Here is a 24,484-nt window from a genome sequence, read left to right as displayed (position 1 = left end):
TCAAAGCCACTCATCAGAGGGACTGGACTATTCAGGCGATGGGTTATCAGGTGGCTCTCCATTTAAGAGAGAGAGAAATTGGGACACAAAGATAAGCGTTGTTCAGACCCCCTTGGAAACTTGGGATCAAAGTTGAGAAATGAACTCCGTCTCCTGACTGAAGCAGTTGTTCCCTGTGTCACACAGGGCTGCCTGCTGCTAGCTACGAGTCTATGTTGCCTTATGTTTCCTCACTTTACTGATGGGAAAGACCAAGAAATAGTTGCATCTTCGTGGCCATCATATTACCTTCGGATAATCCGAACCACAGACAGCACAGACCTCTTCAACCCTAGCTACTCAAAGGGCAGCCACGGACCAACTACATCAGCATCACGTGAAGCGTGTTAGAAATGCAGATTCTGAGGCCTACGCAAACCTGCGGACTCAGAATCTGCATTTAACCAGATGCTCAACACCAAAAGTTGAGAACCAGCATGGCCCTGGGCAAGACGCATCATTTTAAGGTCTACCCTATCTGATGCAATGCAGGTGGGGAAGAAACATGACAAAACTACCGAGGAGGGGGGAAACACAGGGCTACAGTACCACATCCCACTTCTGGGTGTATGCATCCCACCGCTAGCCTATGCCCACTGCAGAAGTGAAGAGAGATCCGCAGACGGAAGCTTGCCCTAGACAGCGCTAATCAATCTTGGTGACCTCCCAAGAGGTCTACGGATGCTACAACCTTGGGTCTACGGATGCCAATCTTTATTTCCTGGGCTCTGCTAGGTGTGTCCGTGTGTGCCGTCCTGGAAACCACTAGACATGTCCTGTTACACCTGCAGGATGGGCTCCATTAAGATTCCTCATTGCTACAGCCACGGAAGGTGCCAGAGAGAGCCCACGTTAGCCAGTCGGGCTGCTATGAACACACCAACAGCCCCACTCACCGTGACTGAGCTTGTGTCCTCACTGCTGGTGGCCTGGATTCTGAGAATATAGACGGGGGTTGTTTCGTAGTCAGCTTTAGTCACCAGCTGGAGTTCTCCTGTCCGGGGATTGATCCAAAATATGTTTGGGGACTGGAAGCTGGCCCCTCCGGCGGAGATGGAGTACACGACGGGGCTGGGGGGGAGGTCTTTATCAGTGGCGTGCACTTGTCCAACCCGGGTTCGAGCTGGAAGAATAAAGCACTTGAGATTAGTACTGCTTTGGGGGTGAGGGGAGGCTCCATGAGCACACATTCTCACTGCCATGGGCAGAAAGACTTTTGGAGGTCTCTTTGCTGTTCAAACTCTGTATGTTTTATGTCTTCTATTCTATTAAAATTAAATCACGCTAATGAACACCCACTGGGTAACTGGCCCTAAGATCCAAGCAGTAGAGTAAGGTGTAAAAGACAATCCATGCCTTTATATAGACTCCAAGCCTGCCAGTTATGATGTGATCATAAGCAACACAGCAAAGACCATTTTCATAGGTACTCACTTTGCCTCCCTGTTGTCTAAATGTCTTCTGCATCTTTCAAATTTTCTGTGTTGAGCATGAATTGCTCTTATAATAAACAAGATAAAAAATAAACAATTTTTATTTTTTAATGTTTATTTCTGAGAGAGAGAGAGAGAGACACACACACAGAGTGTGAGTGGGGGAGGGGCAGAGAGCGAGGGAGACACAGAATCCGAAGCAGGCTCCAGGCACTGAGCTGTCAGCACAGAGCCCGATGTGGGGCTCGAACTCACAAACCACGAGATCATGACCTAAGCCGAAGTCTGATGCTCAACCAAGCCACCTGGGCACCCCGGAAAAGAAACAATTTTTAGAAGGGTTTAGCAATTGATGATGATTGGAGTAGAGAATTTTAAATACTGTTCCATTTTGCTTATTTTACAAAGCTTGTTGGTGGGGCTGCTGGAGTTCTGGCTTGCTTGTTTTGTAGAAGATTTTTCTCATATATTGCACTCCTCAAGGGCTGACACCCCTTATTTAACTATATGGCCCCAGCACTAAGTGCTTGACCCAAAGGAGGTAATCCATAATTGTAATAAGATCTGTGAATTTATAAGAAGACTATTACCGCTGCATTTGTTGGTCACTGGATAAGGTATAAGGAATTAAAAGGTTTTCTTCAGACCCTCTTTTTATGCTTTGTTTAAAACTTAATGTCAGGAGGGGCGCCCGGGTGGCTCAGTCGGTTGAGAGTCTGACTCTTGGTTTCACCTCAGGTCAGGATCTCACGGTTCATGAGTTCTAACCTCAAGACGGGCTCCGCAGGGATTCGGGATTCTGTCTCTCAAAACACATAAATAAACTTTTAGGGGCTCCTGGGTTGCTCAGTCGGTTGAGCATCCGACTTCGGCGCAGGTCATGATCTCATGGTCCATGAGTTCGAGCCCCGCGTCGGGCTCTGTGCTGATGGCTCGGAGCCTGGATCCTGCTTCGGATTCTGTGTCTCCCTCTCTCTCTGCCCCTCCCCTGTTCATGCTCTGTCTCTCTCTGTCTCAAAAATAAATAAATAAATAAAAACATTTTAAAAATTAAAAACAAAACAAATAAACTTTTTAAAAAGTAAGTTTTCTTTAAAAAAAAGAGAGAAATCAAGGTGTCAACAAAGGGCAAAAACAGGGAATCCTATTATGGGAGATAAAATGTCTTTATTTTGTTTTTAAATGAAGGAAACCTACAAGTGGGAAATCTTTTCTCTATTTTTAAATTTCTATTCTCTGAGCGAGCTGGATAAAAATCACAGTGGAGACCAAGGGAAAACTTAGGCTACAAAAAAGGGAAGATTAGCAGAATCAGGCACGCAGACAAGGAAGCAATCAGGGGTTTGGAGAAATGCAGTTTAAACAATAGTTTTCAAAATCTAGGTTTCACCTGAAGGGCTCCTCAGCAGTAAGGACAATTTAAAAAGAAATAAGAGGTGCAATAAACACGGATGAGCTGTGAGTTGCTGTGCACAACACCACGCGGGGCCCTTGTGCTGGAGGGAACTTCCCCTCTGCTGAGGGCGTGTCTGGAAGGAGGAGTCTATCAAGAGCACTGGGGTCTGGGTCTTGTCTGCTACTTACCTGGCCTTAATTCTGACACATCAAATACGTAGGACGGGCTATCAAAGACAAGAGGAAACTCATTTTCTGGCTCCGTGAGGATGTAAATGTAGATGTTATCTAAAAGCAGAGATAGAAAAAAAAATTTAATTGTAATACCCCATTCTCACTCATATGTTTATTCACCATGTTTAAAGCACCTGCTGTGTACCAGGCTCTGAGCAAAATAAAGGGGGTGCAAGGTGAATGAGACCTGGTGGGTCCTGCCTTCACGATGCATAGGGCAGTGGCCCTTTACTAAATACATGTACAGGTCACTGTGAACATCAGAGGAAGGGCAGTCTGGCTCACGGGGATATTCAGAGTTACACAAATGGGGCCAGGGTGGAGTGGGGGTGAGTGAGGGGGGGGGTTCTGGGCATGTGTGTGGATACCGAAGTATAGAACTGCACGACTCTCGCAGGAAAACTGCAAGCTGGTGGCCTCGTTGGAAAAAGGGGGAGCTTAGGGCTGGGCAACCAGAGCTGAAACCAGAGAGTCAGGCAGGGGCCAGAGATGAAGGTCCTTGTGTGCCAAGCCAGAGACTTTGAATTTGAACTTGACAGCTACCGGGAGACACTTGGAGGGCTTTCAGCAAAGAAGTGATATGATGGTATTTGCATTTCCTGAAAATCACTGTCAGAATGCGGAGTGTGCCCTGGAAAAGGGCAAGACAAAAGCCAGACAGAAAGATCCTTCAAAGACTCTTAGTGTTATAACTGAGCCAAGAAAGAAGAAGTTCTGCATTCTAGCACTGCTAGCAGATGGGGGCAGGGCAGGAGAAAGGACCTGGAGACCGGTTACACGTGCCTGGCAAAGGACAGGAGGAGGCTGGGCTGATTCCCAAGTGTTTGGGTTTCTGAAGTCTCCTTTTGAACACAAATGCCTACCCCAATACCGAGTACTACCTAGCACAGTTTAGTTGTTGCTACCTGAAATAAAGCTTCATGAAGTCGATAAAAATGATACTTGCTTTTGTGGTAAGGAGGGGCAACATCCTGAACCTGGATTATCACAGCATACGTATTGCCAGCTGCTAGATTGCTTGTATTTTCATAATCTAGGTCACCAATCAGCTAGATTAAAACAGAGATAGCACATTGCACAGAGTAAAAACAATCCTTTTAATTCAACCGACAGAGAAGACATTTTCATACACTGTTACTGGATATGTAAAATCTTTCTGGAAAGCAGGTTGCCTATTAGAGGAGCTTTAATGAGTTACATCCATAGCTTTGCTCACTGCTGGGGAATTGATTCAGAAGAATTTACCAGGAGAGGATCTATGTTTCAAGACATTCATCAAGCACTACTGTCCAACAGTAGGGGGGCTCAATGTCTCAGCTTAGTTGAAGAGAAACACAATATAGAATCCCATATGCAGGGATGTTTCCATCATTTGAAATATTTATGCAGCTGGGGCGCCTGGGTGGCTTCAGCAGGTTAAGCGTCCGACTCTTGATTTCAGCTCAGGTCATGATCTCATGGTTCGCGGGTTTGAGCCCCACATCGGGCTCTGTGCTGACAGTGTGGAGCCTGCTTGGGAGTCTCTCGTTCTCTCTCTCTCTCTCTCTCTCTCTCTCTGCCCCTTTTCTGCGTGTGTGTGTGCTCTTTCTCTCTCAAAGTAAATAAATAAACTAAACAAATAAATAAATGAAATGAAATGTTTATGGAATATACATAAAATCTATGCACGGAGAAGACAAGAGGGTAATATATCAAAATGTTAGTAGTGGCTATCACTGAATGGTAATGCCATTTGTGTTTTCTACATTCTACAGTGAAGATGTATTAATTTCCTAAACAGAAAAAAGTAGAAATTATCTTTCAGCTGACACATGTGCATTAAATTGGTAAGACTTTCTTGGGGGTGGAATAAGGGCTTGGGATGAGAGGTGGAGACAGGATGCCTGGGAGCTGCCTGTTCTCCTCCCTGAGGCTCTATCTCTGAGGCAAAGACCTCCCCCTACTCCCAGACCACGCCCCCACCTTCTTCTGCCTTCCACTTTCCTCTCCTTCCCCGTCACCCTCTGGCAGGAGCCCTGTAGGGAAAGGTGCACAGCTCATTGTGACCTGCTTTTTACGGCCGGCCGTCTGTCTTCCAATTCTGCTTCTGCCCCTGTGGAGACGCTGTGGAGTGGGGCACCTATGCACCCCCATTTCCTCATTCTCTGTTGGATGTCCAGTGGTTGCACGATGCTGAATTTGGCAAGATACACTCAGGGCCTTGGGCTGGCTTTCTGTCCCCTCACACCTCTCTGGGCCAGAGACAGGCACTCAAGGAAACAAAAGTGCACGAGCCCAGAGGGCTCTAATGTGACTGCAAGCACCGCACTGAACAGACATGCCAAATTGCAATCTCAGGAAAGAATCCAGTCCTTAGCACCCCAGGCACAACTATGCATAACAAATGATTCCCGGAACTTGGGTAAAATAAAGAGCGAATGGGGAAACCAGAGTCACTATTAAGTTTGTCGGTTACCGGTTACCGTCGCTTCGAGAGGGAGTTACCTTGGAAATTGCTCTCTACGGGGCAGCAAAAGCACTAGGCATGTCACACCAGCTCCCCCGATGCCCTTTCAATGAGGCAATGACCATGAACTGACCACGATTTTCCCAGAGCCAGCTGGATCCTGTGAAAATCTGCCGCTAACCCCCACTCCAGATGGCGAGCTGAAGTTGAATCGGTTGTTTGGTGCTTTGCTGTCATCGTCAGAGCAGAACTTGTTCAGGTCCAGGAGTGACGTCCCCTTGGCTGCTCTTTCAGGCACCATAATGCTGGCGAAAAGACACGATTCAATATTTTCCCCCAACAAATGGTGATTGAGTGTTGCTCCTGACAGGGGCCCTGGGCTAGACACCTCTGCTTTAATTTCCGTTCAAAGCCAGTCTGCAGTCATTGTGGTTACTGCCTAATGGGTTCCCTACTCTGCCGTTCCCTCCTTTCAGACTATTCTTAACACAGCAGCTGGAGGGATCCTGTTAAAATGTCAGGTCATCCCACTCCTCTGCTCCTAAATCCCACACGGCTTCTCATTTCACTCCAAGTCCTCACTTTGATCTAGGGGGCTCTTCCTGATGTGCGCCCCTGCCTTGCCTTACCTGTCTGAGCTCATCTGCTCAAAGGCTCCTTGTCTGCTCCCACCTTGGGCCTCCTGGTACTCCTCGAACTCTCCCCAGGCTCTGGCCTCAGGCCATCCCACTAGCTTCACAATGCCCTTCCCACATGTCCAAATGGCTCACACGTGCACTTCCTTTAGTCTCCAATCAGTGTCACTTTCTCAGGAGGCCACCCAGGCGACCCTCTCTGAAATGTCAGCCTCTCCCACCCCTTTCTCCCTCTCCTGTTCCCCTCCTTCATTTTTCGTCCTTAGCGTGACCGTTTTCCAATACACTACATGGTTATTTATTTATCCTGTTTTTTTTTTTTTTTTTTTTTTTTTTTTTTTTATATTTATCCTGTTTATCTCCTATTTCCCCTCCTGGAAAGTAAGCTCCATGAGGACAGGGACCTCTGTCTGCTTTGTTCTTGGCATGCTAATGTTTGTTGGATGAATTAATGTTGACCCAGGAGACTAGCGCAGCTGTGAAGAAGAATAAGAGGGAAATAGAAATTCTGTCCTGCCTGCCAGGGGTTTATGACCTGGTTAGGGAGAATCCTGGGCCCCTGCACGCCTCACTTCCCACGATTTGAAAATTGGGTATTCTGCCACCTGTGTTCTAATACCTCTGATGTCATAAAAGCATCTCCTAACACCTTAGTATCATTCACCCAATAGAAGTGTGGTTTGTTTTTTTTTTAATGTTTAGTTATTTTTGAGAGAGAGAGAGACAGAGCATGAGCAGGGGTGGGGACAGAGAGAGATGAGACACAGAATCCAAAGCAGGCTCCAGCCTCTGAGCTATCAGCACAGAGCCTGACACGGGGCTCGAACTCACAGACCGCAAGATCATGACCTGAGCGGAAGTCAGACACTTAACTGACTGAGGCACCCAGGTGCCCCTAGAAGTGTTCTTTTTTTTTTTTAATTTTTTTTAACATTCATTTATTTTTGAGAGAAAGAGACAGAGCATGAGTGGGAGAGGGGCAGAGAGAGAGGGAGACACAGAACTGGGAGCAGGCTCCAGGCTCTGAGCTTTCAGCACAGAGCCCAACACGGGGCTCGAACTCATGAGTGGTGAGATCATGACCTGAGCCAAAGTCAGGTGCTTAACCGACTGAGCCACCCAGACCCCTAGGGGTGTTTTTTAATTGAAGTTTTTATTTATTTATTTGAGAGAGAGAGAATGAGTGGGGAGGGACAGAGAGAGAGGGAGACACAGAATCTGAAACAGACTCCGGCTCTGAGCTGTCAGCACAGAGCCCAACATGGGGCTCAAATTCACAAACTGAGAGATCATGACCTGAGCCGAGGCCGGATGCTCAACCGACTGAGCCACCCAGGCTCCCCCACATCATCTCTTAATGGCATCTAATGTGGGATCTGGGCTCAACAGACATCTGAAGAGAAACATCTGACAGCAAGGATGGTTTGGGGCTGTTGAGGATAACTGGGCTTATTTCCTGGAAAGCATTTTTTCTGACAGGTGCATCTCTGGCAAAGACAACCTCTGTTTCAGCAGAATCAGGGTCCAAATATTTTCATTCCTGTCTTGACTGTACAAAGTCATAGTTTTATTCATAAGTGCTTAGAATAGGTATCACTTATTAAACACCAACTATATACTGTATCATAACAAGCAATTTAAAAACAGTATCTCTAGGGATGCCTGAAGGGCTCAGTCAGTTAAGCATTGGACTCTTGATTTCAGCTCAGGTCATGATCTCAGAGTGGTGAGATCTAGCCCTGTGTGGAGCTCCATGCTGGGTGCAGAGCCTGCTTAAGATTCTCTCTTTCTCTTTTTCTCTCTCAAAACAAACAAACAAATGAACAAAAAACTCAAGGGGCACCTTGGGTGGCTCAGTTGGTTAAGTGTTCAACTCTTGGTTTCGGCTCAAGTCATGATCTTGTAGTTCGTGAGCTCGAGCCCCACATAAGGCTCTGTGCTGCTTGGAATTCTGTCTCCCTCTCTCTCTGCCCCTCCCCTGCTCATGCTCTCTCTCTCTCTCTGTCTCTCTCTCTCTCTCTCTCTCTCTGTCTCTTTCTCTGTCTCTCTCTGTCTCTCTGTCTCTCTCTGTCTCTTTCTCTGTCTCTCTCTCTCTGTCTCTCTCTCTCTCTCAAAACAAATAAACATTAAAAAAAGGTTTTTTTTAAAAACCCAAAAACCAAAACTGAAAAAACAAACAAAAAAATACTATCTCTAATTCTCTTATCTTTAAGAGCTTTGGATTCTTGTCTCCATTTTACAGGTGAAGAAAGAGTGGTTCAGAGTGGTTTCAAGACCTGTCCAACAAAGCTGGTCCAGGCAGGCATGCTTCTCTATTGTCTGTGTTAGTAAATTCTATTTAAAGCCCATCAGTGAATCTCCAGGCCCACAGACAGTTTGGGGATCTGGACCTCGACTCCAACTCTCTGGAAGCCAAGGTGATGCATCATCCAAGGAATCCAGGATCCCGAAGCCAGACCTGTCACGCACTCCGCCTCTCAGGGCTGCCTAGTGTGTTTTCATTCTTCCCTGACAGTCGGAATTTTTCCCCAAAACGCGTGACTTGGAAAGCCGCTTCCCCCTCATTCATCAAGCCCTGCCTCAAAGGCCGGCTGCCCTCGCTCCCAGCCATCTGACCACGTTCCCTCCCCACGCAAAGGTGACTGGCCCAGCCGAAGTCAGAGTGTGCTGACCTTCTCCTCCTCTGGCTCACAAACCGCTTGCGAAGCGCCTTCAGCCAAGCGCAGGACAATTTACAACCAGAGGGGGGGCTGTCACGGCGCCTTTGATGCCTCCTCCCGGCCCAGGGCTCATTCATCACCAGCCTGGGAAAGCGGCAGGGGCCTCAGCGCTAAGGGCTATCTCCATCTCTAGGCCTCCCAGAGAGCCTGCGGGGACCCTGTGACCCAGGGGGGCGGCCGGGGGCTGGGCACACAGCCACCTACCTCGGACCCACTGCATGCTGGCGCCCTCCCACTCTCTTCTACCTGCTCTCCCAGACTCCCCTGCCGGGACCATGCCAAGAGCCCTGAAGAAGGAATAAATCTTCAGGGATGTGTGTTGTCAGAGCTGGTGGCTGCACCGTCCTGTTCTGTGTGGTTTTGACCCCCCCAGGTGCTCTGGCATGGTGGGAGTGGAGAAGGTGGTAAGGGTAGGTGGTGGGTGATGCCCCTGGAGTTTGCAAATGGGGCCAGGTTTTTGGAATAGAGACTTCCACCTCCGGGACTGCAGAAGGAGCCCTTTTGTGGCCCCTCCTCACATCTCGGCTTTCACAGGCTACCTGCAGGTTGGACAAGCCCTGAGGAGCGACATTGCTTACAGCTACTTCAGTCATCAATACCATTAGTCCGGTTACTCCCTGGCATTGACCTTCAGGGCTAATTTGGAGAGAAGATTATCAAGAACAGAGCTCTTCATGGGCTTGCCCGGACAGTCGAGAATATTCACATTGTGGTTTTGCCAGCTGCTATGGAATGCAGTCTGCAAACCGTCATTCCACATGCCCGGGGAGTCTAGATTGCAGGAAGCCACAGGACGTGCTTGCAGAAGTGCACCAGGAGGGGAGGAAGTGCACAAGGAAGGTTGGAGACAGCGTGGTCCTCTGCAGTCATTGCTTCTCAGAGTTCTGACGCCTCAACCCACACCCTCCACTTCTCAGGGTAGCGGAGCAAAGAAGAGCAGGGAGGACCCAGCAGGGGCAGGGCATTAGGACAGGAAATCCTCCCGCCCCCGGGTGCACAGAGCCACCCAAGAGTGCTAGCATAGATTTCAATTTTCAAAGAAAGTGTGACCCCACATGTCATCTCTGCTCCATCCCCCAGACCCAGACTCAGTTACCAGAGGTGGGTTCCATTTCTGCATGTGAGAGTGTGGAAGTCACAACCCTAACTACCCAAGGCAACCATTCCCACCCATCAAACAGACTCTTAGGTTAGGGTTGGGATAGAAACCTATCACCTGGTCAAGGCTATTATTGACTTGATGGGGGCCTCAGCAGGCAGCAGATGGCAAATTAGGATAATTCTAGGAGGGTTTGGTTAAGGGACTATTACAAAGGTGCACACACTGGGTTTATGGAAATCCCAAGGGAAGAGCAGGACTCTCAGGGCTGGTAAGAGTGGAGCTCCTTTACCACCTCTTGGCCCAGAGGAGCCTGTGGAAGAAGCAGTTCCTGAAGCTGGAAAGAGACAGATGGCTGTGCAGAGGACTGGCTTACAGGATATGGAGATTTCAGGAGGTGGGGGGACATCTCCAGCTAACAGGCATGGAGCCAGATGGGTAAATACCCCGACTTTACTCTGCCTCTTATTCCAGGGCTTCCCATTGGCCAACCAGAAGCTGCAGGACAGGGGGCCAAGCGCTAACCACATGGGTCAGCCCCCCACAGAGCAGGGTGGTGTAGTATGGAGGCTGGATCTGAAGAGGCAAGTAGGATGTGTCCAAAACTGGGTTTAATTGTTCTGATACCAGACTCTAGGCCACACTGAATTTTAGCATCATGCTGGGCATGCCAACGGAGAAAACAGGGAGATGTTCATACCCATAATAAAGGAATTTATTTATATTTCTATTGCTAACCCTCGACAATCTTTGTCCTTTGTCCTAGGGTCCTTTGTCCTTTGCATGGCCACACTATAGATTGGATCTGTGTCCAAAGTCACCTGGAGCTTAAAAAGTGACCTTGCAAAACCTGTCAAAATGAACTCAGAGGAGGACTATCACCGTGGGGACCTCTGAAAAGGGGACCTGCTTGGACGTGATTGAACCTTGCTCCAGATGTAGGGCACTCTCCAGATACCAGTGTCACTGTGGAGGTGCCCTCCCGCCCCCATAAGGAGCCACCTTCATCGTTCCAAAAGACTGGAGACTAGCAAGTAAGAAGCCACAGAGAAGCAAGTAACCCCGGGAATACTGATATGGCATTTAGACAAAATACTTAGTAGGGAGATAGTGCCATTTTCAGAAAGGCGTATTGAACCAGACACAAGGGACCTTATTTTTATTTAAAAAATTTTGTTTAATGTTTATTTACTTTTGAGAGAGACAGAGCGCAAGTGGGGGAGGAGCAGAGAGAGAGACACACAGAATCCAAAGCAGGCTCCAGGCTCTGAGCTATCCTCACGGAGCCCGGTGTGGGGCTCGAACTCACAAACTGTGAGATCATGACCTGAGCTGAAGTCGGACACTCAACCGATGGAGCCACCCAGGCGCCCCAAAGGACCTTATTTTTAACTAACACTGAATAGATTGTGACACAAAGAATAGGTCAAAATGTACAAAATCACTTGTTTCTGCATTTCCCCCCTTTTGGTTGCCTTTTGTGTATGGGCAACTAAGTTGTGTAAGGTGAATTAGACGCTTTGTTTTGTTTTAAGTAAATACTTGGTTTGATTTATTCCTATTCCTGGTGGTGTGTTTCTCTGGGAGCTCCCGGCTACTGATCCTAAGCATCAAGTATCTATTATAACTGCTAACAGCACCGTCTTGCCACTGGAGGCAATAAATAAAGAAAAGGCATACTCCAGAGAGGGTCTCACAAATCCCCGTGGTACTTTTCACCAAAGAAGGTGAACACGCTATAGAAGAGAGCAAGAATTTTTTTTTTTTTTTTTTTTTTGGCCAGAGTACAAAAGTGGAAGAAGGAATCAATGAAAAAGAAAGAAAATAAAGAGAAGGAAGAAAAAAAGGATCAAGAAAGAAAAACCTATCAACTAAATCAGACACCTCAAGTATGTTGGCTTACGTTCTTGAGGCCTGTCCCAGGTACCCATGATTCTTTGATTCCTGTCAGAGAAGCCACAAATTTGAGGACCACCAAAGAGGGGAGCCGTCCCCCCGCACATGACTACCTGAAGGTGAACTTGGTGCACGTAGGAGCGTTGTCATTAATGTCTTCCACAATGAAGGTTATCTGCATGCGATTCTCTTGACCCCCCGAGGGTCTGTCCTTCACCAGAACTTCCAGAGAAATGGTGGGATTTTGTCTTAATTGACCTGCATCTCGGTCTAGCCTGTGGGCCACTTGGATCGTACCGGTCACTAAGGAGGCAAATGCAAGGACATCACTCTTTGGAGACTTGAAGGCGATTGGAATGATCATTGTGATAGGAGGACTGGCTTGCATGGAGAATACCCTTTGTACAAACACGTGTTTACAAACTCATGTAAGTTCCTGGATTAGACATTGATCGGGGTGCTTAGCCTGACCCTTCTAGAACTTTTCACCTCTAACTTCAGGGTTGGGCCCCTGGCAGCTGTTCCTTACCTATAGTTGACCAGACTGGTAGACAGCTGACTCCAGTTTGACCCACTAGTTCTCTTACTGGGGAATGTGTAACAGAGAGACATAAGTCAGGCTAACAGGGGAGTTACAGGTCAGAGACCAGAACTCTAGCTGTGAGGGTGGTCGGGGCAGAGTCGGTTCACACCTTTCCTGTGCTTCATGAGCTACCCAGGGTCCTGCTGATATGTGTCCCCTACCTTTTTTTTTTTTTTTTTTCCTCGAGCTTGGTTTGGCTTGCTTTCATTTCTGTTACTTGCGACCAGAGTCTTTTTTTTTTTTTACTTTTTTTTTTAACGTTTATTTTTGAGACAGAGAGAGACACAGCATGAATGGGGGGAGGGTCAGAGAGAGGGAGACACAGAATCTGAAACAGGCTCCAGGCTCTGAGCCATCAGCACAGAGCCTGATGTGGGGCTCGAACTCACGGACTTTTTTTTTTTTTTTTTTTCAGAGTCTTAATAAATACACTCCAAAAACCCACTGTGTTTGTTAAACATTGCATTTTCAATACTAGAGTGAACAGAATTCTAAGCCATGGTTGTTCATCGCTATACCATCAGACAAGTGAGGTCCTTGATGACAGGACACTAGAAAGTTTTCAGAGATAGGGCACAATTATTGCCTTGGCCTGCCTCTCCTAGGACCAGACATCCTTTGCTGTAAAGCCTATGTGGCAAATAGCACATTGTGTTTCTGGGATTGTCTGATGCTGGGCTCCACAAAATCATGTAAAGTGAAGTCCTTTGGAAGGATGTGATAGAAGCTTAAGAGGTAGTGTAGCCTAGGAAGGGGGCTCTGGAGCCACAGCCTTTGGTCTGTCTGTATCTCTGCTTCACAACCCACAAGCTGTGAGGCCTTGGACAAGTCACTTACCCTGTCCAAATCTCTCTCTAAGCTTTATTTTCCTCATCTACGAAGTGTGGATTATGATAGCGTATTGGCTTGCTGTGTTGAGTTCTTAAGATGGAATACATGTACATCACCTAGTATATAGCACCTGGTGTATGCTAAGATCCCAATAAAAGATGGCTAACACAGGAGGGGGAAACTCTCCTTCTCCACACTGACATGTTTAGATGGGAAAGTAACTCCCAGCAACCCAGGAGATTGATCTAGATTGATGCAGTCTAACATGGTAACCACTAGCCACATGTGGCTCTTTAGCACTTGAAATGTGGCTAGTCCAAATTGCAATGTGTGGTAAGTACAAAATGCTTTAAAGACTCGGTACAACAAATGATCATGTTAAATATGCCACAAGTAACTCTAAAATATTAGTTACATGTTAATGACAATATTTTGGATGTGTTGGGTTCCATAAAATGCCTTATGAAAGTTCGTTTCGCCTGTTTATTTTTGCTTTTTAAACATGTGGCTACTGAACTTTAAAATTACATATGTGGGCAGGGGCACCTGGGTGGCTCAGTCAGTTAAGCATCCAACTCCTGGTTTCGGCTCAGGTTATGATGTCACAGTTCATGACTGCGAGCCCTGCATCAAGCTCTGTACTGATGACTCGGAGCCTGCTTGGGATCCTCTCTCTGTCCCCCTCTCTCTGCCCCTCCCTTGCTTGCACTCTGTCTCTCTCTCTCTCTCAAAAGATAAACATTAAAAAAATTACATACATGGGCTTCCACTCTATTTATTTTGGACATTGCTGGTGTGGATTCTCTTTTCAGAAGACTTCAAGGTACCCTCAGGAGAGTGCACTCATCCATTGTTAGATACCCACCTGCTTCAATGGTGAAGTAGTGATGTGATATAGCCAGCCACCCTGGGGCCCCCATTCAGAGTCCCCGACCCCTCTGCCAGCTGCTTTTAATACACCTATTACCCTGGTAAGTTATAATACTCCAGACAGAAAGGCATGCCCCAGACAAAAAGACAGATAAAATATTTGTAAAACAATCCAAATGGCTAGATTAAAGATGCACAGAAAGGTGAATGAGTGTGTGTGTGTGTGTGTGTGTGTGTGTGTGTGACTTACACTGGTTGATCACGAAATAGCTGTTAGCAGTGGTGATGCTGTAGAGAAGGAAGCCGGTAGAACCTTTATCATCAGGGTCCTCAGCTGTGATATTGGCCACAATGGTGCCCGCATCCAGCTCCTCGGGAATCGAGTACACTCGTGCTGGGCTGGAGCAGAAGTACAGCAGACACAGCTAATTTTCAGGGGCACGGGAGGGAGGAGTCTGGGAGGTGGGTATTTTGGTTAGTGCTAAATATAGCACTGAGCTTTTGAACTTGCATCTGCTCGCTCAGAAAGAGAACTCAGCAGCTGAAAGGAGGGGTGGCCGGCTTTTGTATTTCCAGAGCTCGCGTCCCTGTGGATGCGAAGAAAGTGCCACGCTGTTACTGCAACCATTTACAGTGGCCTCGGCCTCTGACTCCGTGCACGCTTGATGCCTTTTCAGATCAGCCGGGGCATTAACATCTTTTGGAATAAGGATAGTTGGCCTATCCAGCCATTTTCTCTCCTTCTGCAATTCTTGTGCAAAAGCTCCCTGAATTATTTTACGAAATCCATCTGGACACAATGTCCACAGCTAACAGATTCCTGACTCCCACCCTATGGCTGGCACAGGAAGCTGTGATAATAAACTGCAAATGTTTTTTATTTTTTCTTTGTCTTTTTGGTTATTTTTTTAAATAATTTTTTTTAGTGTTTATTTTTGAGAGAGGGAGAGAGACAGAGTGAAAGCAGGGGAGGGGCAGAGAGAGAGGGAGACACAGAATCCGAAGCAGGCTCCAGGCTCCGAGCGGTCAGCACAGAGCCCTACATGTGGCTCCAACTCATGAACTGTGAGATCATGACCTGAGCCGAAGTCGGACACTTAACCTACTGAGCCACCCAGGCGCCCCCCCACCAACCCCACCTTTTTTTGCCTGAGGAGGCAGAATTTATACACAGAACTTGTGCACCTTTCTGAGTTGTATTTATCTTAAGGTCAGGTCTCTGAATGCAGGAATGAGCCCCCCTCTGGCAGAAGCCAAGGTCAGTGCACTTGTCCTCCATGGATGACTTCTTACAAGATACCACCAAACCACCAACCCACCAACCCACCCATCTTCCTCAGACCTCCACTACCTTTGGAAAAGGCTGATAATAAGACAGAGAGGTTCAAGGTTTTAACTACACAACTTGGGTACATTGAGTAATTTTGAATGCACCAAGGAAGGTTTATTGTTTGGAATAACCCTGCAGGAAATCTTTTTGCCAAGGGAAATCATTTCAGTGGGGCAAATGATCACCTCCGATTTACCAGTTTTGTAAGTTAGGATTTTCCCACGTGGGATCTTCCTTTAGAGGGGAACTCTATATCTCAGGTTTAAATGATCGCATTCATTTCATGAGCTCAGAATTTTTCTTCGGTTCTGTCTCATCCTCTCTGTAGGGTAGATGGGACCAGAGGGAAGAGGAAGGAGAGGGATCCTTCAGCCAGCATCAGAGGCAGGCAGAGAGAGGCTGCAACCAGGCTCTCCCTCACCGGGGCTTCTGCCTGAGTCCTGAGCCTGCCCCCCCCAACATTCCCAAGGTGACCTCCTGTTGGTGTTCCCCATTGTTGGGGGGACAGTAATCTTGTTTAGGCCAAGAGGCCACCCCAGTGCTCTCCACCTCTCCCCTCCCAATGCCTCATGGAGGCTGCCCATTGATCCATTTACTTGCCTGACCCCCTTCTCAGTGAATCTGGGGGTGGCCTACTGATGGGTCAGGAATAGCTAAGTGGGGTGTGAGGGGCAAGGGGCAGGAAACAAAACCGGAGCCAGAGGGGAGAAGGAGGTAGCCCCAGCTCCCAAAGCCCCTACATCCATTATGTGAGAGTCCCTGTTTCTAAGGTGTTCTGTTTTTTTTCTTTGGTTACTCTGAGTGGGTTCCGTTAACTTCCAACAAAGAGATTGCGAGGACCTCCGTGTACCTTGCCTCTGCTTCTCCACGTGTGGTCACTGCATGGTCCACAGGCTCCCTGGGGATTCTGGATCTGAATGCAGAACTCAGGCCAGCTGCAGACCACTGAATCGAGATCTGCATTTTCACAAGATGCCCAGGGATTTGTATGCACTTTAAAGTTTGAGAAAGAATTCTGGGGCCCCGGGGTGGCTCAGTCGGTTAAGCGGCCGACTTCAGCTCAGGTCATGATCTCGCGGTCCGTGAGTTCGAGCCCCGCGTCAGGCTCTGTGCTGACAGCTCAGAGCCTGGAGCCTGTTTCAGATTCTGTGTCTCCCTCTCTCTGACCCTCCCCCGTTCGTGCTCTGTCTCTCTCTGTCTCAAAAATAAATAAACGTTAAAAAAAAATTTTTTTTTAAGTTTGAGAAAGAATTGTCGTAAGGAAACAGCAGAGGTGACAACCACAGATAGCCAATCTGTCATAGGACAGAGGACACCTTGGGAGGAGAATCTTCTTCCTCCTACCCTCCCTTCTTCCTTCTAAGACAGTGGATCTCAGCTGGGGGTGATTACGTTGGTTGTCACAACTAGGGGGAGGGGCTGCTATTGGCATCTAGGGAGTAGAGGCCAGCGACGCTGCTGAATACCACAGCACACAGGACAGCCCCCCAGGAAGCATCCAGCTCAAAATGTCAAGAGCGCAGTTGTTTAAGACACCCTGTTCTGCAGCCCCATCTGGTCCATGCTGGGCGCTCCAGGAAATCCGGTCCCTGTGAAGGGGACCAGTCAGGCTATTGGTGAGTGCAGAGCTCCTCAGGCACACCATTCTCTCCTTTGCTGACCTGATATTGAGGCTGGCAGAAGGCAAAATCTTTGGTTTATTTGGTCTGGGCACCCATGACCCAAGTAGGTATAAAATATCATTGAACATGGAGGTGTTACCCTTAGCCCACAGCTGAGATCTATTCAAGAGCAGCAAAGCCAGGTGTCCCGCAGCCACTGACAGGGTTAAGCTCTGATATCACTTACATTCCCGCACCCTCCTCTGCCATAACACCAGATCACCAGGACCTGGACGAGGGGGAGACAAGGACCAATGGCCACACTCACAGGGAAGGGCATGAATCCTGGATGGCCTCAGACGGCTTCATCATTACAAATGACTTTGCGGTAAGCGCATAGAGTGTGTGTGCACCGCGAGACCCTAGGTTGAAAAGGACAGTGGGTAAATACAAAAGAAATGGGCAGCAGGGGAAAGACTGCCCAAGTCTAAGGTAAAGTGCTCTGCAAAAAACAACAAGCATTGTGCTTGCTATGTAGAGAGTAAATAGAAGTCAAGGACTTTTATAATAACGTGCTCGACTGTAATAATAGCAGAATCCTAGAGTACACATCTGGAGTCCACAAAGCATTCAGATGTTTGTCACCACCCAGGGAGACAATGGTGAGCTGCTTTCAGCAACACAAACAGTACCTGCTTTGGCTGTATTGATTGTAGGACCTCACCAAAGGGTAAAGATAGAAGACTTGTTTCCACATTCCACAGTCCTACGTCACATTCCAATTCCGTGTACTTGAGTCAGTTCGAGGACTGAATTGCGTTAATTCCGAATTAAGTAACTTAATGGGTGGTCCTAGCACTGGTTTTGGGGGGAAAGAAGGGTCATGGCTCACGGGAACCAGAGTCAGGACAGCCACTCTGCCCCGTGCTTCCAGGGACAGGCTCTCACAGACCCATCCCTACCCACACCCATGGATCACCGTTTGAAACGGAGTGAAATGATGTTACAAAATGCTTAAATGGTCACAAAGATCACTCTATCTTTCTGGAATGGGGCCCAACAGGTGCATTTCCAAAGATGAGAACCAGAGTTCCAGACCTATTTCTGGGGGTCCCTGTAACCAGCCAAGGTCATGTTCTCTTTCTGCTGAGGCCACGTGCTTTATTTTGGAAGACACAGTCCAAACCAGATAGTTCTGCGCCTTGGGAGAACTCGTTTTCCCCATTGCGATTCCCTTAGCCTGCTCCCCCACCTCACAGATGGGAAGGTGGGGCGACATTGCAGAACGACAGGGCAACATTGGCTCTGGCCCTGCGGCCGTCACCTGCCTCTGGGGGTTCCTGATAAATCCGCATTGCTGTGTTGGCTAATACTTGAGTCTGAATCCAGGCTGGGATGTCACAGCTATTTATAAACTGCCTGTACTGTGCTCCTGGAGGAACCCGTCAGCAGAAATGCATTGCATCATCCTTCTGAGCTTAACCTGGCAACGGACGTTGATGGGAAGCGTTATGTGGGAGTGTATCTGCTGTCGCTCCCTCCACGTTGACATCCGGCAACAGGGCTGCAGACGGTTAGCATCCAGAAGTTTCACAACTGTGGCGTGTTTTGCCAAATGGTAGCAGGTTGGCCTGCGAATGGGGTGGCCTTAATACCTCCTAGTCTCAGAACACTTCTGCAAGCATTCCGTGTAGTTCTGGGGCCCAGTGGCTTTCCGTTAGTGGAGTCTCCTAAGCTGAATTTATTCACAGCCATTAAATCAGTTATTAGCACTTAGCAGGCCGGTGGTTCTGTCAGTTTCCTCGTGGCTGGCTCCGGAACCCGCCTCAGCGACCGGGACAGGAAGAGTCTGGTAACCAGCAAGCCAGGCTGTTTGCAGGGTCGTATGCTAGCTCAGAATGCCACCTTCCCCTCCTAAACCCCTACCTATGACAGGCTTGGGGCTCCCCTTTATGCCTGGGCTGGTGCAGGCCCATTCCCACAGGCTCCCCACACCAGACTCACCTCACCTCTGCCAGGTGTAGGAGCTGCCAGATACAGCCACATCTCTTTTCTGGATCCCCCCGGCCCATGGCGGAAGATACTTAGAGCACCCCACAGTGGGCAGGCCTCCTAAGTATCATCAAAAGAGACCTCTTCTCGGTCAGAGAGGATAACGTTCTACCAGTGGTCTTTATAGAGTCTTGACTGATGACGCGTGCCCTAGGATCTTGCTATTATTCATGCTGAACAGTCGATTATAAAAGTACCTTTTACATGTGTCCAGCTGCACTCCAGGGGCACCGTGTCCGGCCCCTCCTCCCTCCCCAGCACACCCACAATCCCCGGTGCGGAGGAAAGGGGAGCTAAGGTGGAAGATGTCAGTCCAGAGGCTCAGGGAGAGAGGACACTGAAGCTCTCAGGTCTCTTGTGTCTCCTCCAGGCCGGGGAGGCCCGGGAGGCTTCCTATCGGGGAACTATCCCTCTGTCTTGTATGAAATGCATCTGAGAGAGCTGGGCCGCCTGGGAGAGATGATGGCTGTGGCCCACGGAGCCCTGCACGCCCTCAGGCCTACCTGGTAAAGCGAGGGACTTCATCGTTGATGTTCACAATATTCACGTGGAGCGTCGTGGAAGCTTGGAGCCCTTGGCTATCTCTCACTCCAGCAGTGAGGTAGAAACTGGCAGGGAAACATTGCGTGTCAGCGAATCAAGCTTTGCTGACATTACCTTAAAACGGAGTTGGGGGGGGGATGGGGAGGGAAGGAGGGGGAAAGAAGTCTGCTTCTTTCTGGCCACCTTCCTTCACATGCTCACACAGAGTCCGAACTGCCACGCCCACCCTTCTTTCCTCGCCTCTAAGACCCACGCCTCCACTTTTCTCTCACCCCATAGTCCTTATTCCCCGGGGGCTGCTCACGTCTGCCATGTTGCACACTGGATCTCTGCTGTTCCTCACAATATCCCTGCAAACAGGTATCATGTCCATGTGCGGAAACCGAAGTTCCCATGGATTAAGTAACTGGCCTGGTTCTCAGACCAGGCAAGGAGCCAAGAGCCAAACCTGGGTTGGACCCGTGTCACCCTGTGTGTTTGCATCCTCAAACCCTGGTCTCTCCTCACCTCTTTCTTCAGCTGCCTGCTTGCCTCCACCCTGCTGCTGTGATGTCAGAAAACAGCTCTGATGGCAACCTCTCCCAAGCCAGAAAGGCACCTGAGGCAAGCCTCCAGATTCTTGGAGACACATCTCCCACACCTCCATTCTTGTTATCTGGAGATGAAGATTTGGGAGCGGGGAAGAGGCTTTCCAGAGAATTTTATTCCTTCTTTCTTTTGGGGGCTCACTACCCTCTGAACTCAGCAGGAAAGCAGCAAACCGCTCAGGGCCTCCCTCACTGCCCTCAAGCTGCACGATGCGTGCTCCTGGACCCTCAGATAAACAGTCCTTCAAGCAAGGTCATTGGCAAAGGCTACCTTCTGTGTCCTGCTTCAAAGTCAAATTCTGTTGTGGAGAAGAGGGTCCCACTAGCAGACAGTCTGAAGTTCACTGAGGGGGATATCAGGAAATACTGAAAAACAAGGAAGCAAAGAATGTAACTAAGAGTACCTATTCATCTTTCCCCTGGAGACTAGTTTGTTCAAATCTCATTTTATATTCTTGGCCCACGGAACATTCCTGATGCATCGGGAGGCGGCCCAATGTATAGTTCTTGGACTTACCGGTTCCTGACTCAAGAAAGCTCTGGATCTGCTGGTCTGAGCCTCTGACCTGAGAAACCACACGCTGAGGATCTGGTCCCCAGGTCCTGCCTCAATTACAGACGAGTGTAAGGGTGTCCTGTCTATGCCCTCTGCTTCTGAGTCTAGTCTCCCTATCCCTGTTGCCATGTTCTCATGTTTGCTTCTCAGGATGTCTGGCTTTCAGTCTAGGTCTTGGCTTTAGCCAACACTGTTTAAACACAGCTACCATGCATTAGGTAATAGGACAAGACTGAAGTAAACAAGATCTGGTCTCTACCCTTAAAAGAAATTATGATATAGTGGGGTGCAAAAGTGCTCACAAACCTTGTTCACTGAAATGATGGAAGGGAAAAGGGAAGGGACAGGTGGGAGAGAAAAAAGAAAGTTAACAGGGCCTCAAGTCCTAACTGAAAGGTGGTTTGGAGCTATAGAAGGGCTATTTTAGAATCTGATCTCAGGTTTATGGCCACTGGTCAAGTCCTTGCACATCTTGGGGAGTTAAGAGTCTCATCTTTTATGGCTCCCAGTGCCCAGCCCAGCTCTCTTGGTGACTCCCTGCCTACCACCACTCTTTCTATATGGGAACCATCTGCAGGACTAACTACACAGCCCATTAAGGGCCAGCCCATGGGAGGACCACCTCCGTGCTACCCATGGGTGCTCATCAAGACTGCTTCTATGCTTCCATCATGGAGTCAACAAAGCAGACAAAGGACCTGGATCAGAAGAGCTGAGTCCAAGTTCTGGTCCTCACCACAGGATCTGGGACAAGTCCGTTCCTTGCCTATAATATATGGAGAAGACCACCAAGTGCTCCTCCATGTTATTGTGAGGGTTAAATCAGAATGAACACTTGAAAATGTGAAGATCCACAGCAACACTCGAGGCTTACGTGTTTATAGCCATTTGTTCCAAAGGGCTTTAAGGTCTGAAGCTTTCATTATTTCCTAGTAGGATGAGACATGATCTATCCTAAAGGCCTTAGGTCTCTGGATCAAATAATCAGTGGAGATTTTTGCAATCAGAGCCACAGCCCCTGAAGTCTAGAATCAAAGGAAACACAGCCAAGGTTTCCAACCTGGCGATTTGCTGTGTCGTGTGATCACAGCTAAGCTCCCCGTAGGAGAGAGAATGCACAGAAAACAGATTAAAGGTCTCATCAGGGGCCAATAGAAGGTTTTTAACCACTTCCCTGACTGCAATAAAACATATTTTTTACACACAAATTAGGAAAGAAAGAAAAGTATTTTAAAAATACCCAATATTAGTCACCTGTAAAGTCCCATCATTTTCACAAATAGCCTTCTGGGTTGTTTTGTTTTGTTTTGTTTTGTTTTGTAAGTAGGCTCCATGCCCAGAATGGAACCCAGCACAGGGGCCAGCACAGGGCTTGAACTCATGACTGTGAGATCAAGACCTGAGCTGAGATCAAGAGTCAGACGCCTAACAAATTGAGCCACCCAGGTGGCCCAATTCTTTTTTTATGCAAACTTATACCCTCCAGAACATTGAGATGATGCTCTAGTCAAAATTACATTCTCTTGTTCTTTTCATTTGTGTCTTGAGCACTTCCCCGTATTCTTAAATCTTATCTTACAGCCTGATTGGTTAATGATGGCACAGCATTCTACTGTAGGGCTTATTTTACTAAGGCTTTCTTGCTGGTTCTTACCCATCTTTAAGGGGAAATATTTGGGCAGCACAAAGGAACGCCCTTCTTCCAGTCCCCAAAATTGTATAAGCAGCTTGGCAGCACTCAAAGGTATGATGTTTAAATCCCAAGCCCCCACCGTCTCTCCAGCTCATAGCCTGGGCAGCAGTTGCCTAGGCCTGCAGCTGTCTGTACACACAGAGCAGTTCTGTATCTTTGAGAAGAGCCTTCCCTGCAGAGAATCCTCACATACCCATAGATCAGAGGCTCAAGCTGTACGTGACGGGATGGCAGGATTTATAGAGCCATGGGGGGTGTTTACTATGTACACCTGATTCAAAATGCCTTTCCAATGTGTTTAATGCTCTGGAAGATAGGTCTCCCATTCTGGTGAGTCTCCAATAGCAGAAATTCTCAGGATACAGAGATGATACACACATCCTACTCTCCAAAAGCCGATGGTCAATGGGGGGGAACATAAAAGAAGATGTGAGAGACATGCTCACAGGGAGATAAATATAGGATACGATATGGGAACAGACAAGGGGGACCCAGACCCGTTTAGAACATAAGAGTCAAGTGCGGTGGCTCTGGAGCCAGACTGCTGAGTTGGATTCCTGGTTCTACTACTTTCCAGCTGCGAGAGCTTATGCAACAAAGAGTAATAATAATAGGGCATGTCCAACAGGCTATCATGTAAAGTTCTAGAACAGTGCCTGATACATGGTAAGCACCCAATATAGGTAAACTACTACTGTTGGTTAGAATGTAAGGTCCATTGGGGCGCCTGGGTGGCTCAGTTGGTTGGGCGTCTGACTTCGGCTCAGGTCATGATCTCGCAGTCCGTGAGTTCGAGCCCCGCGTCGGGCTCTGTGCTGACAGCTCAGAGCCTGGAGCCTGTTTCAGATTCTGTGTCTCCCTCTCTCTCTGCCCCTCCCCCGTTCATGCTCTGTCTCTCTCTGTCTCAAAAATAAATAAACGTTCAAAAATTAAATAAAAAAAAAAGAATGTAAGGTCCATGAGGGGAAGGGCTTCATTTTATTCATTACTATCTCTAGTGTCTGACACATAATAGATGCTCAATAAATTTTTTTCAATCAATAAATATTTGTTAAGGGGTGCCTGGGTGGCTCAGTCGGTTAAGCATCCAATCCTTGATTTCAGCTCAGGTCATGATCTCACAGTTCATGGGATCAAGCCCCACATCAGGCTCTGTGCTGACAGCACAGAGCCTACTTGGGATTCGCTCTCTCTTTCTCTCTCTGCCCCTCCTCCCCTCATGCTGTCTCTCTTTCTCTGGGTGTCTCTCTCTCAAAATAAATAAATAAACTTTAAAAAATAAAAATAAATATTTGTTAAATGTTAAATGTTGGGGTTTTCCTCTTTCTTATTTCCCATCTAAGACCAGCATTCCCACCCTAAAAATTTTTTAAAGCAGGCGACAACAATGACAAAAATCTTGCCAAACTTCAAAAAAAAAAATCTGTTTTACTTGGGTAATGCTAGGCTGGAGTATGAAATCTTCCCCAGTCCTGCCGATGTCTGGGCGAGCAGGAAAAACCCAGCAGCAGACAGAAAGCGGTGACGACTGTAGGATCAGGAACGTAGGGAATTACTTTTTCATTTTTATTAAGAGTTTGATTTCCTGGAATCCTGATTTTTTTTTCTTTTAGCACCAGGCTAATTTCCTTTATCCTTGAACCTACGAGCTTGTATTAATGGGAATAGCAGGCTTGTACTTAGAAGGGAGATAATATCCATAGACTAAAAATATTGTGTCATGTGGCCATTTGCCAGCAACTCAGCAAAGCTTTCTGTAAAACCTGGCATTCTCTCCCCTTTTTAAAGGCTTGTTTAATCAAAGCTGCTCCCTTGATATTCATTCTTGGAAAACAGAAATTAAATAGAATGAGGACCGATTGCACCCCCTCTCTGCTCCACTACTGGCTAAGAAAAGTCCTGAGTAATCAGATCAATTCGGTTAACAAATGCTTGTCAGAC

At 47.8% G+C, this 24,484-nt stretch overlaps 1 protein-coding gene across 1 annotated transcript in view; it reads right to left on the bottom strand.

Moving 5' to 3' along the window:
• CDHR3 (cadherin related family member 3) overlaps positions 1-24,484 on the bottom strand; it is a 65,811-nt gene that overhangs the window by 14,522 nt on the left and 26,805 nt on the right. The window contains exons 5-12 of the mRNA XM_058725373.1: positions 20,566-20,660; positions 19,668-19,772; positions 14,432-14,580; positions 12,011-12,200; positions 5,681-5,852; positions 4,048-4,150; positions 3,057-3,155; positions 936-1,162 (exon numbers count right to left, since the gene is read on the bottom strand). Of these exons, the coding sequence (XP_058581356.1) occupies positions 936-1,162; positions 3,057-3,155; positions 4,048-4,150; positions 5,681-5,852; positions 12,011-12,200; positions 14,432-14,580; positions 19,668-19,772; positions 20,566-20,660 (1,140 nt within the window). The remainder of the gene's footprint in view (positions 1-935; positions 1,163-3,056; positions 3,156-4,047; positions 4,151-5,680; positions 5,853-12,010; positions 12,201-14,431; positions 14,581-19,667; positions 19,773-20,565; positions 20,661-24,484) is intronic.

Source organism: Neofelis nebulosa, chromosome 4, assembly GCF_028018385.1.
Source record: "Neofelis nebulosa isolate mNeoNeb1 chromosome 4, mNeoNeb1.pri, whole genome shotgun sequence".
Lineage (NCBI taxonomy): Eukaryota > Metazoa > Chordata > Mammalia > Carnivora > Felidae > Neofelis > Neofelis nebulosa.
The sequence above is the reverse complement of the archived record's forward strand: the minus strand, read 5'-3'. Positions and strand labels throughout refer to the sequence as shown.